The sequence below is a fragment of the Solea solea genome, chromosome 18, assembly GCF_958295425.1.
Source record: "Solea solea chromosome 18, fSolSol10.1, whole genome shotgun sequence".
Taxonomy (NCBI): Eukaryota; Metazoa; Chordata; class Actinopteri; order Pleuronectiformes; family Soleidae; genus Solea; species Solea solea.
Genome location: NC_081151.1, coordinates 17,277,304 through 17,294,578, shown reverse-complemented (window position 1 = coordinate 17,294,578; position 17,275 = coordinate 17,277,304). Strand labels below are relative to the sequence as shown.

Sequence of the window (17,275 nt, the reverse complement as noted above, 5' to 3'; positions counted from 1 at the left end):
CAGCTAAGCACTTCACTAAGCAGCTCCAATTATGTTTGCTTGGGCAGAAAATGCTACGTTAAATGGCATATATATATATATATATATATATACATACATACATACAATACAATGCTATAATAACATAATTCCAAGTACTATCATGATTATGTCTTATTAAGAAGCAGCACAAAGGTATGATAGGTTGGTTATTTATGATTGCAAGTTTGGTTCATTTTAATCAATTTTTAAAGTTTAGATTTAAAAAGTCTGGTTCGTTTGGGGAGGGGTGAATGCACGACCGAAATCTGATGCGTACCAAAGAAGTGAACTCTGGTCCACCTAAAAACACAAGTGAACCAAATGCAGTGGACTACAATGCAGGGCATTGTGGGTAAACGCAAACACAACCAAAAGGCTGAGCCCATCATTAGTCTGTATGAACCAATAGATGTTTTCTTCTTGATGCAGTGCCTCCTCAGGTGAGGAGGGGAATAGGTTATTCAAAAGGACTATTGGGTGCGAAAATGGAAACATGTTGGCTTAAAATCGTCAGACTTCAAATCAATTAAATGCCTTTAATACCTGCACGAGTAATAAACCAGAGAAAAAAACAAAAATTAACTCAATCGTGTAAACATAGCTCGTATAAAAGAGTCTCCCCCTCCACCTATCCGGGTCCGAGTCTCCTTTGTGTGTTTCACTGAGTCTATTAACTCACCACAGATTCCCTTCAAGTCCCCCATGAAAAGAAATACACTGATGGCAGCAGGAGCTTTACGTACAAGGCTCGGGTTAGATGGGAATCTATGGCACAGAGCCGGGATATTGTAAAGACGTGAATAGAAAGTGCTGGTGTTTGGTTTCTGAGATCTGGCTCAAGAAAAGCCGTGGTTTGTTATTACGTTTTATAGGATAGGAAGTGACTGTTCTCGGTGGAAAGGTAAGCACACAGCAAATGTTGAGGTTGCTTTTGTTTTGTGCCAAGAATAAAAGATTTACATTTGGTACAGAATCAAATGTTTGAATGTGACGTTATATGTGTGTTTATGTTTCCTACAACTGACTCGTAGAACCCGCACAAGATTTCCAATGTGCCTGGACTGTCTGTTTAAGCACAAATGGCAAATAAAAACCTTGAACCTTGAACCTATATCTCATATCAGCATTTCTAAAGTGATGCAGTTCTAAGGATGTAGCTCTTAAATCTAAGCATTTAAGGCTAAATTCTCACCAAGTGTTGCTGTGTTAACAGTAATAATAACACTAAGTGATATTATAGTGATTATATCTTATTTCTAAAGTAACAAACAAGTACCAGCTTCTGATTAACAATACGAAAAATGTGCGTGGGACCTAATTTCAACTTTATAACATGGTAGCATTTACAGTGACTGTAGTCTATACTAATTCTTAGCTATTACCTGGATATTACAGTAATATTATCACATTATTTCCACACTATTACACTGATATTACCAAGCTAGACATTAGGGCTGGCACTTCAGTATCTGGATAAGCATGTACACCCCCAGTCAGAGTCCTTAAGTCGGTCAAAGTCCAGACTAAAGACCAGAGGTGACTGAGCCTCAGCTTTAGAATAGTCTGCGCTGGCCCAGACTCTTGAGACTTTTAAATCTTAAACTTTAAAAACCTACTTTTTCTCGTTGGCATTCAACTCGGGTTGAGCTAGGCTCCCGTTTCTTGTGTGTTTTCTTGTGTTGTGTAAGTGGTGTAATATAATATGGTATTTCTATGGTCTGCAGTTGTATTGTTTTATGCCTTTTGCTGTTTTATTGATGTGATTACACGCAGAACTTTGGTCAACCTCGGCTGTGTAAATGCGCTTTATAAATAAATTTCGATTTGACTGGATTACAAACAGGATTACATTCCTATTCTTCTTCTTTTCCTTTCAGCTGCTCCCTTCAGGGGTCACCACAGCGAATCAACCTCCTCCATCTCACCCTGTTCTCTGTATCCATCTCTCTCACACCAACTAACTTCATGTCCTCTTTCACTACATCCATAAACCTTCTCTTTGGTCTTCCTCTGGACCTCCTGCCTGGCAGTTCCAACCCCAGCATCCTTCTACCAATATACTCACTATCCCTCCTCTGTACATGACCAAACCATCTCATTCTGGCCTCTCTGACCTTATCTCCAAAACATCTAACATGTGCTGTTCCTCTGATTGGCTCATTCCTGATCCTATCCATCTTCGTCACTCCCAAAGAGAACCTCAACATATTCATCTCTGCTACCTCCAGCTCTGCTTCCTGTCTTTTCCTCATGGCCTCATGTAACCTTCTGAAACTGCTCATGAAACTTGTGAAGATCACTGAACATCACACATTCACCTCCAGCGATCCCCCCCCCCCCCCCCCACACACACACACCCCCTTTTCCTTATGCAACAGATCTCGCATTATAACCATCTGCTGATAAACGGTCCTCTGGAGCAGAACGGGCACCTTGGGTGACAAAAGCCACTCGTCACCCTGACATGGCAGCACAGCTCTGCATCTTCACTTTTCTCAGATTAACTCCTGATTATGGATTCACTACCATCTGTGCCCTTTACTGTGACCTGGAAAATGCATTTTCTTGATGCGGTGTTTAGGCCTTCAGGGTGAAACCAGGGGAGATGGTGTCGTGCTTATGGTTCTTTGAATAAATCAGATAAAGTTCAATGATAATGTTAATGAGAGTAAACACAACGTTTACCTGGTTATTTCAGTGTCATTTAAAACTCTATCAAGAAGCTTGTTATTTGATTTTGAATTAATTTAAGGTCCTTTAATAAGCTCATACACTTTTGATATTTTTAACACCTTCTCACCCAGCAATAATCTTCAGATCTGCTGATGTTGTTTCTTCTGCTTTGGGCTACTGGATTATTTCTGAGTTCTCAACTGGAAGACGAGTCACGTGTAGCTGATGGGGTTAATCTGCATTGTGTGAAGTTTTAATAGCTGGATTTGTATTTGTTATGCAGTTTCTCGGGCTCTTTCAGTCTCTTTTTTTCCCTTTTAAAATGCATTCTCAAGTACTTTTTAAATGAAGTGTGCTGTGTGTGGGAAGAGGCGAGTGAATATATAGCAGAGGCCATCTGTCTGCCCTATCACAATATGCAAAACTGTTGTTCGAATAAGTTTAGAAAACTTGTCCAACACAAACAATAATAAGCCAAAATGTATAGTTATTCAGATTTGTCCTTACGAACAAAGTGAATGATTGACCCCAGTGCAGAAGAAGAAAACTTTTTTTTTTTGTCTTTTCACATTGTCTGTGTGTGTGTGTGCGTGCATTGCACTTGTGCACAAGAGGAATGCTATAACGACGTGTTTCTCTGAGCCACTGATTTGGGTTTGCACTTGGTTGACAGTGAAGTTTCAAAACAAGCTGAAACCCATTTTAAACCCGTTTCATGTGCTTGGATGGTTATTTCTCTCCTGCAAGGCGAGCGTTGAAGTTTGGAGCGAGTGTCGTTTTTTTCTGTTTCGTGCGGGGCTTCCTGAAGAGCCGTGTGAGCAGGGAAAGGCCTCCATGTGCAACATCTTTTTAAATCTCTCCTCGCGCAAACCCCGCCGCACTCTGCCGAGAAACCCTGCCGGGCAGGTGGTGTGGAGAGGAGGAAACGGAGAATGCGTGTTTGTGTGGAGGAGGTCAGTGAGATATGCAGGAGCTAAGTTATGAAGGGCTTTGGACAGTATACCTAAGTAAGTGTACCTAATAAAAGGGCAGGTTTTTTTCGACATGCAGTAGAACCACAAATAATTTGTGTCTTTGAAGACCATTTATTTGAATTTTATAGTCCAATACGGCTTCTCTCACTACTTGAACCCAGAGATGTCAAGCAAGTAAAGAGTTACGGTGTTGGGGAAAATGAAAAATGGATTCCCACATGGATAGTTTATTGTTTCCCTTCTCCCCCCCCCCCTTCCACTTTAATTCCGCCCCGCACCTTCAACACCACAGTCGCAATGTGCTTCAAAAAGCCTCAGTCCACACATTCAGCGCCTCTCCCAACCCCCACCCGGCAGCATCCAGCAGAGATTCCCCTCTGCTAATGGAATCGGCTCTTGTTACTGCCGTCTTTGTTACTAGCCTGAGGACTTCCTTTGTTTACCTCCAATATAGTGAAATCAGAACACGGGTTCGGGGGGGGAGGGGGGGAAATGGAGCACAGGAACACAAAAAACGATTGTGTGATGATACGACTAATGCCATAGTGTTTATTTATTTAAAAAAAAGGAGTAAACATAAATTCTGTTGCAGTGAAATAACATCAGTGGACATAAAACATGAACTCCGAGGAAACAGAGGAGCAAAGTTTCTCCTGCCACAAACAAGATTGAAACCCACATCATTATTAAATATAAAGAGACCCTCACAGCTGCACTATATCTCTCCACGCCGTTAAACCTCATAAAACCTGTGATGTTGTGTCAAAGAGTGATGGAGTATAAGGCCTGTTTCCTGGTCAAATTATTCAACACACAGAAGTATTTAATGTAAAATGATGTTCTCACTGTGCAGCAGCAGCAGCGGCGGCGGCGGCAGCAGCCACCTGCGATCTGCTTTTCCTCTCAAGTCTCCCTAAATTGAACTTTCATCACTGACATATCAACCTCAACCAAGCTCGCACCATCAGGCTGCTGCTATAAAGTCCCTTTTATTCCCTCAGCCATAAAAGTCTAAAACATCAACTGTATGTGTATTCCTCTATGTTTTACAGATGTGTGTTTTCACTGTATGCTGTGTGCTAAGCCATGTCTGTGATGATTTTCTGTCATAAAGATATCATTATTTTTTTTTTTCTTCTATATTTATCTAGTCTGGTATTGGTTCAGAGCTTCTCTTGTTTTTATTATGGTGTTTAAGTCTCAATCTCATTTTATCCCTCTACCACTACCACAATCTGCACATGTCACCATGGCTAGTTGGCACAGAACAATGATGATGCTTTTCCACTACACAGTCCCGCCACGCCTTGGCTCGGCACGGTTTGGTTGGGTTTTCATTACCTCCACAACATGGGCGGAGTCATCTCAGCACGAAACTACTGTGACTTTGTTTTTTTACGCGACACACAAACTAGTGACTTGTAAAGCAGTTGTTCATTAGGATCAGTTCTTCAAAAAGATTTGTAGAATTTCCTCAGGACATTAAGTCTTATTGTTCATAAGAATGGTGCAGATGGACAACCGGACAAACATAATGTCATGACACAATGACATTTTTTTTAGGACTAATGTACTTCAGACGACTTTCTTTGCACAGTCAATCCTCCTCCTCCTCCTCACTTAACCTTCAATCCCTTTCCATTTTGTGGCCGCCCTCACGAGGCTCTTCCCGTAAATGTGCCCTTTCTGCCACTGCGGTTTGACCTCCCACAGCCACTGACGAGGATGTCGAGGTTGGCCTGGTGACCATTGATCTACTGCTTCAAGTCACATCGGCAGCAGCAGTGGTATAAAAAAAAAAAGAACCCTGGGGAGCAGTAAGAGGCTGAAGGAGGTGAACTCGACCAGAGGACATAAGAAAACCAACAGTTGACCTTTACAGATACATTTGAGAAACCGCTGAAGGAACCAGTGAAACATGACATAAAAACCACAGTAGCTTCATTGCAGAATAATTCAAAAATGTGCATTACAAGTAGAATGTACAATATGTCACGACGGGAGACGAGATCTTGGACTCAAGTGCAGGAGAACAGAAGCAGGTTTCAAAAAAGGTTTATTTGCTTGGATAAGCAAAAATGAAAAGTTGACCAGAGGCCAAAACAAAACTCCTCAAAGAACACAGAAAATAAATCTACAGCCAAGCTGCGAAAACTAGAAAATAAAACTACAGACTTGCTGCGATACTACCATGAACGGGGAAACTACGAGATACGAACGCTTGAAGCCTTTAAAGGTGCAGGGGTAATTATCACCAGGTGCAAGTGGTTACTAATCAACTAATCAGTGAACACACACAGTGGAAACCCATCACCAAAATAAAACAGGAAGTGACATAACAAAACCGAAAAACACAATATAGTCCTATAAATCGTATTGTGTTTTTTGTATAGTATGTATTTGTGTTTTTATATTATGTGTATATATTCTGTTTATCTCTTTTTTTTTTGAAGAATGGCAAATAACATCCCTTGAATCATTTCTACTTTTCTTGGAGAGCTGATAAGATCATCAAAGTGTGTAGTATGTACTGTCATACAAAGTCATACGTGTTTGAGATGCATTCCCCGGTAATTATACAATAGAAAGTATGAGATATTTAAGGCTTTTTCTCTCTTATATAAGCGCAAAACTATCATTTTATTTGTATTATTATTTTTTATGTGTTGCAACCTTGGTGACTGAATGGGGGAGTTGTTCTTCGTCGTCTGTGATTAATGATGCAGCATGAATGCGCGCAGACTTTTTCCTTGATTGCGTTCAAGAAATAACAAAAATAACAATCTTTGTGTATAAACTTAGACGACAGAATAGGATAGAATAGAAGAAACCATGACAACATGGGATTTTATTATTATATTCAATGGTGTCAGTTGGAAATGATGCTAATTTTCCTCAAATTTTTTTTAATTATTTTACGTCTCTGAGTATTGTCCAGGATTTTTTTTTTTATGATCTGACTGTCTGTCTTTCCTGGCAGTGGGAGAGAGAGTTGGCATTGCGACCAAAAGAAAGAATGAAAGCTAAATATTAGATTTTTGGAGAATTGGCCACTTTAACTGGCTCCTCAAAGAAGAGCAAACAGGAAGAGGCAGTGCGGCCCCCCCACCCCAAACCAAAGAGATTACACAGAAGAGCGTGTCAGCAGGATGGAGGCGTTGGCGAGCACGCGTCCAAAAATAGCTGCTGGTGTTTTTTTCACAAACACTCGAGTTTACTGAGCATTATATGTGGTTTAATCCAGGGATAAACTCTGACTTTGTTGTATATTTCCACAGGTTTTAGAGGATTTGGAGAAGAAATTTAATCAGCAAAGAAAAAAAAGAGAAAAGAAATCAAACATATAACGTGTTGCATAAGTGAAAATCAAGGTGATTGGTATGGAAATGTGTGTCATAACTATTTGGCTGTTGCCAACTACACACTTTTATATGATATTTATCATTCATATTTACCTCGTAGTGTGGTCATCTTTATCATTGTCCACATTCTTCTGCTGCTTTTGAAAGAAATATGCAAATGTAGTGGCCTCACATTGCCCTCTGAGGATCTGAGAAAGAGGGAAGGCTGTTAAATCAGATTATTTTGTTTAATTTGCCCATCAACAGACTCACTGAAGAACTAAAGTGGGGAGCTCACGTTGCCATGGATGCCTCGGAGAAGACTGAGGTATTTGGCCGTAGAAATGCAGAGGGTCTGGAAAAAAAAACAACTCTTTTCACTTCACTGGAGAGTCGCCGCTTTATCTTATCTCGCAAGGTGTCACTTTCCATATTTTCAATCTCCTCCAGGAGTGATCTTTGCTCCCACAGCAGCTGAGGAGGAGAAACTTTACATTCACATCTGTGGTGGTTCATTAACAGTCTTTGTATTCTGTTGTTTGTGTTGTCAGAGAATTCAGGTTGAAAAAACTGTCCATTTATTGGGTAAATGAATCAATTCTTTGGTGACAGGTCATCAAATGTTATCATGTTTTGCACTTTTTGTTGGAAATATTATAAAATACTGTATAATAATATGTAATGTTGCCACCATGGACTTTGAGGCATGTTTCATTACATGTTGACATCAGTTGACAAACCAGTCAATTGATTAATCAATACGGTAAAAATGCTATTAAGAAATAATAATAATTGGTTGCAGCCTTACATGGTGATACAAAACAAAGCTTTTATTAAAGCTTGTATTAAAAAAATATGCACTAACCTTTGAAATATATACATCTACAAATAATTGGTATGATTTTCATAAAGTGACAATGTATGACAATGTCATTCATTTTTCATTGCTAGAAAAAAAGCTAATTTAAAACAATATATCATTTAAATGTGTGTAGATTTCTTTATATGACCATAATATGGATTATGTTGTGAAATGGATTTGTTCTAAAATGATCGTTTTGAATAGATTTCCTCGTGTATAGGTTCAGTATTGTCACAGTTTTTTGTTAATAGCCTTTAAAACAAAAGAGTCTCATTAGTAAGCAGATTATTGATTGTGTCACCTTACAACAATTGATTATTCCTTTATATCTCTCATATTTGATTGATTATGCCAGGGTGGATCATATTTCATTTATAAAAAAAGGATTGTTTTCCTTGTTTATATTCAGTAATGACGTATGGGTGTCTGTTAATTTCATTATTAGTTGTAATCAGGAAAAATAAACTTTGTAAAGCAAAAATTTTGTTTTTCCATAGGAGCAGATTATTGATTAATTTATTGTTTATTTAGTTTGTTTCTATTTTGACTTGATTATATATATTTTCATATACATACATATATATGGTTCATTGAAAATAAAACTTTTGATTCTATTCTCTAAGTTTGCCTTTTCATTTATCTAAGACTGCGAGTATATGAGAGTCTACTAATGTGCAGTTTAAAATAACATTCGTTTTCTATATAATGAAGGTTGTAGAAAAGTAACGTTCTGGGAACCTTTAGAGAACCTTCTCTAAAGGTCGTATGAAGGTTGTAGAAAAGTAACGTTCTGGGAACCTTTAGAGAACCAAATGTGCAACCAAAAACTAACATTAGGGGAATGTTAGGATAACCTTCCATGGCAACCACAGGAGAACCTAGGGGGAACCTTCTGGGAACATTCCCGCAAACAAAAGGTAACGTTCCCAGAAGGTTCTCAGAAATGGGTGAATGGCAAAGCTGTAGTGTAAAGCAGTTTGAGTGGTTCTATAAATACAGACCATCTATCATTATTAGCTGTAATAGAAAATGATCATTTAAACAATAGCCATATTCTCATTAAGTGTAGTTTTCCCACACAGGAGAAGATGTTATTGATTGAAAAGAAAATGATCATATTGAATTGTTGATGTTTACTGACACACGTGTCTGTTGTAATGATTACCTGAATATAAATATTGTCAGATGATGAAGTTTTCTTCATAGACTATTGATTATATCAACATGATGCATGGATGACATTTCATTGTTTAGTTTAAAAAACAACAACAACAACAACAACTTGTTTTCCTCGCATGTTCACAGGAGGTTCACAGAACGAGAAGCTCATTAACGGAGCTCCCACTCACTGACAGCTCATCCGACCAATGGCTGTTTGGAATCCACTCATTGTCCAATAGTAACCCGGCTGCGCTGAAGCTGATCTCTCGCTGCAGAGGAGCGAGTCTCATTGGTTGATGCCTTCCCTTTGGTCAAGGTTGCGCTTGTAGACTTGAATCGCAGCAGGAAACGACTGGAGCTCCGGCTTTTACGCACAAGCAGCAGCAGAGTGAAGTGAGCCGAAGCTCAGCTGTGACTCGTCCTGTTTGTGTTCTCACGCCACTGAGGAATCTCTCACCCATCTGCAGCAGCAGCAGCAGCAGCAATCATGGATGAAATGGAGGAAGAGTTAAAATGTCCAGTTTGCGGCTCGTTTTTCCGGGAGCCCATCATACTGCCGTGCTCCCACAACATTTGCTTGGCTTGTGCTCGGAATATCCTGGTACAGACGCCGGACGCGGAGTCTCCACAGAGCAGCCGAGCCTCCGGCTCCGGCGTCTCCGACTATGATTACCTGGATTTGGATAAAATGAGCCTGTACAGTGAGGCGGACAGTGGGTATGGATCATACGGAGGCTTCGTGAGCACCCCGACCACTCCTTGCCAAAAATCACCAAACGGGGTGCGGGTTTTCCCTCCGAGTGTCCCCCAGCCTCCTCCGCAGCATCACCTGCTACCACAGCCCGGCTCTTTACCCCCGATTCCCCGCAACTCCTGCATCACATGCCCGCAGTGTCACCGCAGTCTCATCCTCGACGAGCGGGGTCTCCGCGGATTCCCCAAGAACCGGGTGCTCGAGGGCGTTGTGGACCGGTACCAGCAGAGCAAAGCGGCCGCTCTCAAGTGTCAGCTGTGCGAGAAGAGTCCGAAGGAGGCCACGGTGATGTGCGAGCAGTGCGACGTCTTCTACTGCGACCCGTGCCGCCTGCGGTGCCATCCTCCCCGCGGTCCCCTCGCCAAGCACCGCCTGGTGCCGCCGGCGCAGGGGCGCATCAGTCGCCGCACGAGTCCCCGCAAAATCTCCACTTGCACAGAACACGAACTGGAGAACCTGAGCATGTACTGTGTGCAGTGTAAGACGCCGGTGTGTTATCAGTGTCTGGAGGAAGGAAAACACGGGACACACGAGGTCAAAGCTCTGGGCGCAATGTGGAAACTGCACAAGGTATGTGCGTAAAATGATTGATGAATCTTTGTTTACGTGCGTTTGTGTGAGAATGTCTGCGCCTTTTCTGGCATGAAGAAAAGACTGACCTGGGGTCAGAACCAGTAGTCCTCATGGAGACCAAATCCTGGTCCTAATGAGGCAGAGGGATCGGTTACGTTTAGGTTTAAGGTGTAGTTAGGTAAGGGTTATAGGCATTAACTCGTTATGGTTAAGTTTAGAGATAATGCATCGTTTAGGTTGTCAAAATGAGAGGAAGTCAGTTTTGTGTCCTCATAAAAATAGCTGTGCAAACCTGTGAGTGTGTGTTTGTATTTGTGTTTGTTGCCTCCTGAGGACCTTGTCGAAACATTGACTTTTCAGGACCAGTTGTCCGAATGAGGACCAAAATCCAAACCCTATGAGGTTTTCTCGAGGAAGTCAATGTGGTGTTCCAACAGCACAGATGTGTGTGTCCATACTTGTATTTGTTCCCTCTTGAGGACCTTATGGAGACCAAAACCTGGTCCTAATGAGACCGAACTTCATTTCTGAGGAACTGGGTAAATTTAGGGCTTAGGTTTGAAGCCAGTCAATGCAGTGAAGAATAACTTACGCGTGTGTTTGTTATGTACAATAATTCATCCCCTGAGCTGAGCAACAAGTACACCTTGAAAATAATTTCCTCTGTCTTACCGTCCATGCTCACAGCCTCCAAACATTTTTATGAACGTCATCTCGAAAGGAAGCCTTTATGATGCACAAAATGTGACCTGACGGTTTATATTTTTAAGTCCTGCTCACATCTCAGCTCAGTTTTCAGGTGAGTGCACATGTCTCCAGACTGGGAGCTCCTGTCTGTCGTTGGTGCCCAAAAAATATCAGGAGGCAGTTCTGCTTGTAATTCTGTTCACGAGTGGAGAACCACCACCAGCTTCCAGCAGCAGCAGCGGCAGCAGCATCAGCATCAGACTCCTTTATCAACAGGAAACCGCTTCCTCTATCACATCTGCTTATTTTCCTTCAAATGATAAACTCATGTCACACACAGATTCTATCATGGTGTCATCACATGACCATTTGTCTCCTGAGACGGAGAGCTCCCCGTCTCAGTCCCATTCCCTTGAGCTTTGACAGCTCCAGTCGTCATTAGGCAGGAATAATAGTGGTGTTATAAATGTGAACCGTGCATGTGTGTGTGTGTGTGTGTGTGTGTGTGAGTGAGTGCACCATAATGCTATTTTTGATTACCGGGTTGTCGTGGGCAGGAAAGGCCTCGGAAGGCAGCGCTGCATGTGTCTCTATCAACGCCTCTGCACCAGCAGCAGCAAACTTCACCTCCACATTTCAGAATCCGGAGACGAGAGTGGACGCAGAGCAATATTCAATACTCACACACACACACACACACACACAGACAAACACACAGGGAGTCTGATGTGTAGTCTCCTTGTATCCATGAAGAGAATTTTTGGCATTTGTTTGTGAGAATTCGGGAATGTTCATATTGAATTGACTCATGGAATTGGTGTTTTGGGAACAGCGCCACATACAGGCCTGGCATATATACTGCAGTGTTTGGGTTGTTTTGTGTGTAAGGTCATAGTCTTCCTTTTTAAAACGTGGAGCCTCAGAATTAGGAGTTAGCCACCAGGGGGCAACTCTGCTGGTTGCGAAAAGTACTCTTGCTTTATAGCATCAGTGAACATGTTTCTGAGGAGTTCAGACCCTCAATTGCTAGTTTCAGGTCTTCGATATAATGTCAATTTTGTAAATTATACTTCCATTTCAGAGGAAAATAAACAATAACGGCATGGCACATATGAGTGTGCATCAGCGTGATTAACAGCCTGGTTGCAGGGGACGAATTTTGAGGCTTCACAAGTGCAGTTCGTGTCCATTTTTTCTATACAATCCGTGACACACAGCCTCAGCTGTGCTGTCCTCTTTCTTTTACTGCCACGGTATATTACTGTATATGTCACAAAACAGCCATTTAGCAGAGCTCCAGTCCAATCATCTCCAACTCGATGATGCTGTGATAGTGTGTGACCCCAGATTTTAGGGGTCAGTTTTAAAATTGATGGAAAACTCAGAGGGGGGGGGGTCGAACGCTTCACTCGCGTCAAATTGTCATCACTTGAAAAGTTGATGACATTTTTTGCTTGGCTCTAAAATGGAAAAAAAAAAAGAAGCTGAAGGAGTATTTTTAGACACCTAATCAATGGTACCGGAGGTGCTGGTGCCAGTATCCAGCAGTTATCCACCCTCCTTTTGGCTTCTACCATGGCACCTGCTTATTTCTGACCTGTCATGTGAAGCTGCTGCTGTTGCCTACAGAACTGTAACAGATGGCTCAGAGCTGGCACTGGTGAGGATGGGCATCTTTTAACGCTCTGGGCTGTTCCTCACAAAGCTCACCAGAGGAAACAATGAGACTGTTTTCCGTATCCCGCAGATATTGATGCATTAATTGTGTTTTTGCAACATGATTACAGAGTTGAAACTCAGGAACTTTGCAAGAGCGGTGAGACTGGCTTTCCCTTGAAATCGGATCAGTCACTCCTCCATTTTGTCTCGTGGATTCAGCTTAAAGCTGTAAATGTGTCACTTTTAACTATGAAAAAATGTCATGGTGTGTTCACAGAATGCTAATCAGGCCTATGAGCTCCACACAACTCTCTCTGTATTTGCTGTGTCACTAGAACCTATAGTGCTCTCATAGCGCTAGAAAAGTGAGACGTATGACTGAAAAAGTTCCCATGATAAAGATTCAGAAGTGGATTTTACTGCTAAAAAGATCGGGATATTCAGCACTCTGGGGTGGGGGGGGCGCAAGGTCACTACTACGTTCTATTTACATAGGAACTGCGAGTCACATCACCCCCAAGTTCACCTCATTGCGGTTGAGAAGTCAAAAATGCAAACGGATCTTGGACATTGTTATTCATTTTTTTCTGTCCATCACTACTGGATGTTGCGGAAGCATCAACGATGAATTGTCTAAGCTGCAGATGATTATGTCTCTGTGTGTTTGTGATGACAGGAAACAATGTGAGGCTCAACCCCTGTTTAACTGGTCTCTCTCTGTGTGGACGTTGCATGTCTGTCTGTGGGGTTTTTCCCATGTTTCCTTCAAATTTACCCCAAAAGACATGCATATTGGAGTTTGGTCAATTAGAGCCTTAATGTGAGTGGATGTGTGTTGACCTTGTGACCTGTCCAGAGGGTATCCAGCCTCTCACTCCTTGTCTGCTCAGAGTGTAGATAATGGATGGATGGTTGCTGCCTTAAATTTGGTTTGGACAGGCTTGAGTTTCGACCGAGTACAGTACCTTTACTGAGATAGGCTGTAAACAGTGAAAACAAGCAGTAACCATAGTAATAGTTGCATGTCAAGTTTGTGTTGCTGCGTTATTTCAACCTTGTATTTCATTGATGAACGTTAAAAACCCACAAATGCAACATTTACATTTTAGTAGTGGAAAACGTGGCAGCACTCTCCCTCCCTGTGCTTATATCATTTCATTAGTTCTTGTCTATTTTTCCTCTGTGATTTCCTTCAAGGTTTTTTTTTTATTCTCCTCCCTCCCTCCCTCTCTCTGTGAAACACCTCTCTCTGTACGGACAAAGAGTTGAGCCACCTGCCGCCATGGCAACCAATTCTCTCTTGATGTTGTGCAGATCAGAAGAGGTCTCTAAGATACTGGAGCCCAGGAGGAATCCATCCCTGATGCTTTTCAGACTTCCCCTCCTTCTTCTACAGTGTGTGTTTGTGTGCACGTCTGCTTTAGATCATTACTCCCAGCAGTTTGCTCTCGCATACATGTTCTCCCTTGACCTCTCTGCTGGTCTCGCTGGCAATAACAACCATTGTGGTTCCCCCCCCCCCCCCCCCCCCCCCCCATGCCTTTGGGGTTGCGTGACCATGTCTAAGCCACAATGTTAAATCAATTTCACGACTCCAAAGTCAATTCCGGTTACAAAGGAGGAGCAGGCGTCGAAGAGTGACTCGGTCAGCTCTCGTCTGGCTGCGCTAGGTTCGTCAGAGGGTTTCCCGTTGTTCCTGTTGATCGGGCGTTTCGTGTTAATCTCAGTAAATCACATTAGCATGAGTAAAGGGCCATCGTCGCAGTGTTAAATCTCCTTACAGTGAGTGGTCCTCATGTCATCACGGATGCCATAAGATGTCACACAAGACCCCCCCCCCCATGCAATCTAGGTCACACTCCGTCACCTCAGTCCATTTAGTGGCAATTAAAGGTGATAAATCAAATGGAAGCTTAAGGCGAGATGATGCATGGGTATGCAGGAAATAAATCACAGATTGTAAAAAAAGAAAAAAAAAAGAAGGGAAAATTAGTAATTTGCCCTGTTGCAAGAGGAGAGATAAATCCGAGGCAGTCGAGGAGATTTGAAAAATGAAGTGATGATGAAATTTCCCGTTCGAGTTCTGCAAGCAAACGGAACACGGCCGTCAAATGAGGAATGTGAGGAATTCACAAGTGATTTTTCACTTTGCACATGTGCCCCCTTCTGATATACACGCTGTTTAGCCACATGGAGACTCGTCCTTCCCTGAGTCAGGAGCCACAAATGGGATTTTATTTTGACTTGCCAAATACGTTCGCTAAAAATGTCCAGTTTTTACTCGGCTGGTATTCTCACTCATCTTCTGGCATCATCTTTATCCTCCTCATGAGAGTCAAGGGGGGGGCGCTGGTGCGATAGGCGGGCTACACCCTGGACAGGTCCCCAGTCCATCACAGGTCCACATAGAGACAAACAACCATCCACTGGGAGGAAACCGGAGAACATGGAGAAACCCACGCAAACACGGGAAGAACATTGGCTGGTATTCTTATTTGGAATATTAGATGTTGCAGAAATGTTACAGTATGCACAAATGAGCTTTTTGTCATGAGTCTGAATTGGGTTCTAAATGATAGCTAAATCTTATCTTCGTTGCATGATTCTGTCCCACATCGAATACTGTTTTGTGATATGGTCGTTCGCTAGTGTCACCACACTGAAACCAAATGAACAACTATATAAAAAAAGCCATCAAGGCATTTGCCAGAAAACCATACTCTTCTCATCGTTGTCCAATTATTGCAAAGGTGCAACTTCTTGAGCTTTGAAAATCTTCAAACTTTCAAAATTAGCTGCCTTATCTATAAAACCCTCAACGGGCTGGCTCCTCCCCCGTTGGAGGAATTCTTCAGACGTAAACAATCAATCACTAACTGTTAAAGGCAGCGCATGTTGCAATCGTATCCCAACCCCAATTAGAGACAGTTCCACATTTAATGCATTTAAAAATCAGCTTAAAGAATGGTTACTGTCCCACCAAATATGCACACACGAATAAAATGCCTTTAATACAGTGTAACTGTAGCCTTTGTCTCATATGATATCCTATCATTAATCGTAATTTATTGAACAATTGCTGCTAATATTGTGTTTTCTCTTATATTCATGGCTAATGGTGTTGTTATTTTTATCTCTATTGTCATCGGTTTGTTTTTTATGATATGTTCGTCTTTTAATGGGAGGACTACGGATGGAAATTAGCTTTGAGCTAAATCTGGCATATTTACACGACGTCATGTGCGTCACAACGTGTTCATTAATATGCATTGTCCTCGTCAAATAAAAAATAAAATAAAAATAATACAGAGACAACCAAAGAGCTTCTCATAAAGTTGCTTGCTGTGTATACTTCACATACTATTCCACTAGAGGGCACGCAACCGAATTGACAGAACTTCAGTTGTGTAAATAAATGAATAGCTATCACGGCTATCACTGTAGATAGTATACAAAGACTTAAAATCAACATCTCTTTACAATCACCTGATAGTGTGATATGTTTTATTTCCCCAAGCCACTGTGTTGCTACTGTAGCCAATAATAATTTCCATTTTGATGCTAACTGAAGGCTACATGTGTTCTCTAACACCCATGAAAGGATATTCAGCTGTGACCTGGTAGTTTTGGTCAAAATTGGCTGGTCAGACATTTTATATTTAGAGTTTTATTCATTTTCCAATCAGGGTCTCATAATGAGGTTTGTGGATTTGATTGGATTCATGTTGTGAATGGAAAATGTCGAACGCCAGAGTAGAATTATGTTCCTGGGTTCTGCTTCGGTGTAAAAAGCTGAACGTTCTCCTCTGCTCTCCTGAGTGCTACACTTTTATCAACAAATCAATAAAGGCCCAACGACCTGTGGTGATAATGTGGAATAAATCTTTACGTACGTCACGATTATGTGCGGCTAAATGACACGCTCGCTCAGCTGTTCTTGTTAGCGGAGTGTAATTTCACTGATCGGGCGATGAGACGGGACTGAGATTTCACAGTGGGAGGGAACTTGAACGCCTCGCAGTTGTTGGGGTTGACGCTGCTGCATTTATAGGTGGTCATATTTACACCTCAGGGTGCCATGTAAAGAGATGAGCTTTGTAGATGTTAATTAAAGAAGTAGAACGACGTTTGTCTGCACAGGAAATGCTAATGAACGGAAGGCCTTTTGTTGTGTATTTTCATGTAACTTCTGGGTGGGGAAACTTAAACCGGCTGAATATTTCAACTTGCTCTAGGCGTGGAATCAGAGAACGATAAATGCAGGAAAACTCGACGGTGTTCATTTCCCTTTGTGGCCTGAAAAAAGACAAAAAAGAAAGCTCTGATTTCTGTTCATAAATGAATGCCAAGATTATTTGTTTTTGTCAGATGTTGAAGAGCTTTGCCTCTTTTTAAAAATTCACCAAGCTCTGTTATATCATAGCTCCTCTGATGCAGATAAGTTATACCAAATCAGATATTAAAATGAGATTACCGGTTGCATAAGGAAGTGGGCTTCACCTGAAATGTGAGCAGCAGAGGCTCAGCACCGGTTAAATCCGGCAGTGACCCTCTTTTTATCTGCAACAAT

The 17,275-nt window shown here is 41.7% G+C and overlaps 1 protein-coding gene across 2 annotated transcripts in view; it reads left to right on the top strand.

Moving 5' to 3' along the window:
- The first annotated feature begins 9,315 nt into the window (after positions 1-9,315).
- trim9 (tripartite motif containing 9) overlaps positions 9,316-17,275 on the top strand; it is a 44,189-nt gene continuing 36,229 nt past the window's right edge. For both annotated transcript variants that reach the window (XM_058615601.1, XM_058615600.1), the window contains exon 1: positions 9,316-10,356. In XM_058615601.1, the coding sequence (XP_058471584.1) occupies positions 9,520-10,356 (837 nt within the window). In that variant the 5' untranslated portion in view covers positions 9,316-9,519. The remainder of the gene's footprint in view (positions 10,357-17,275) is intronic.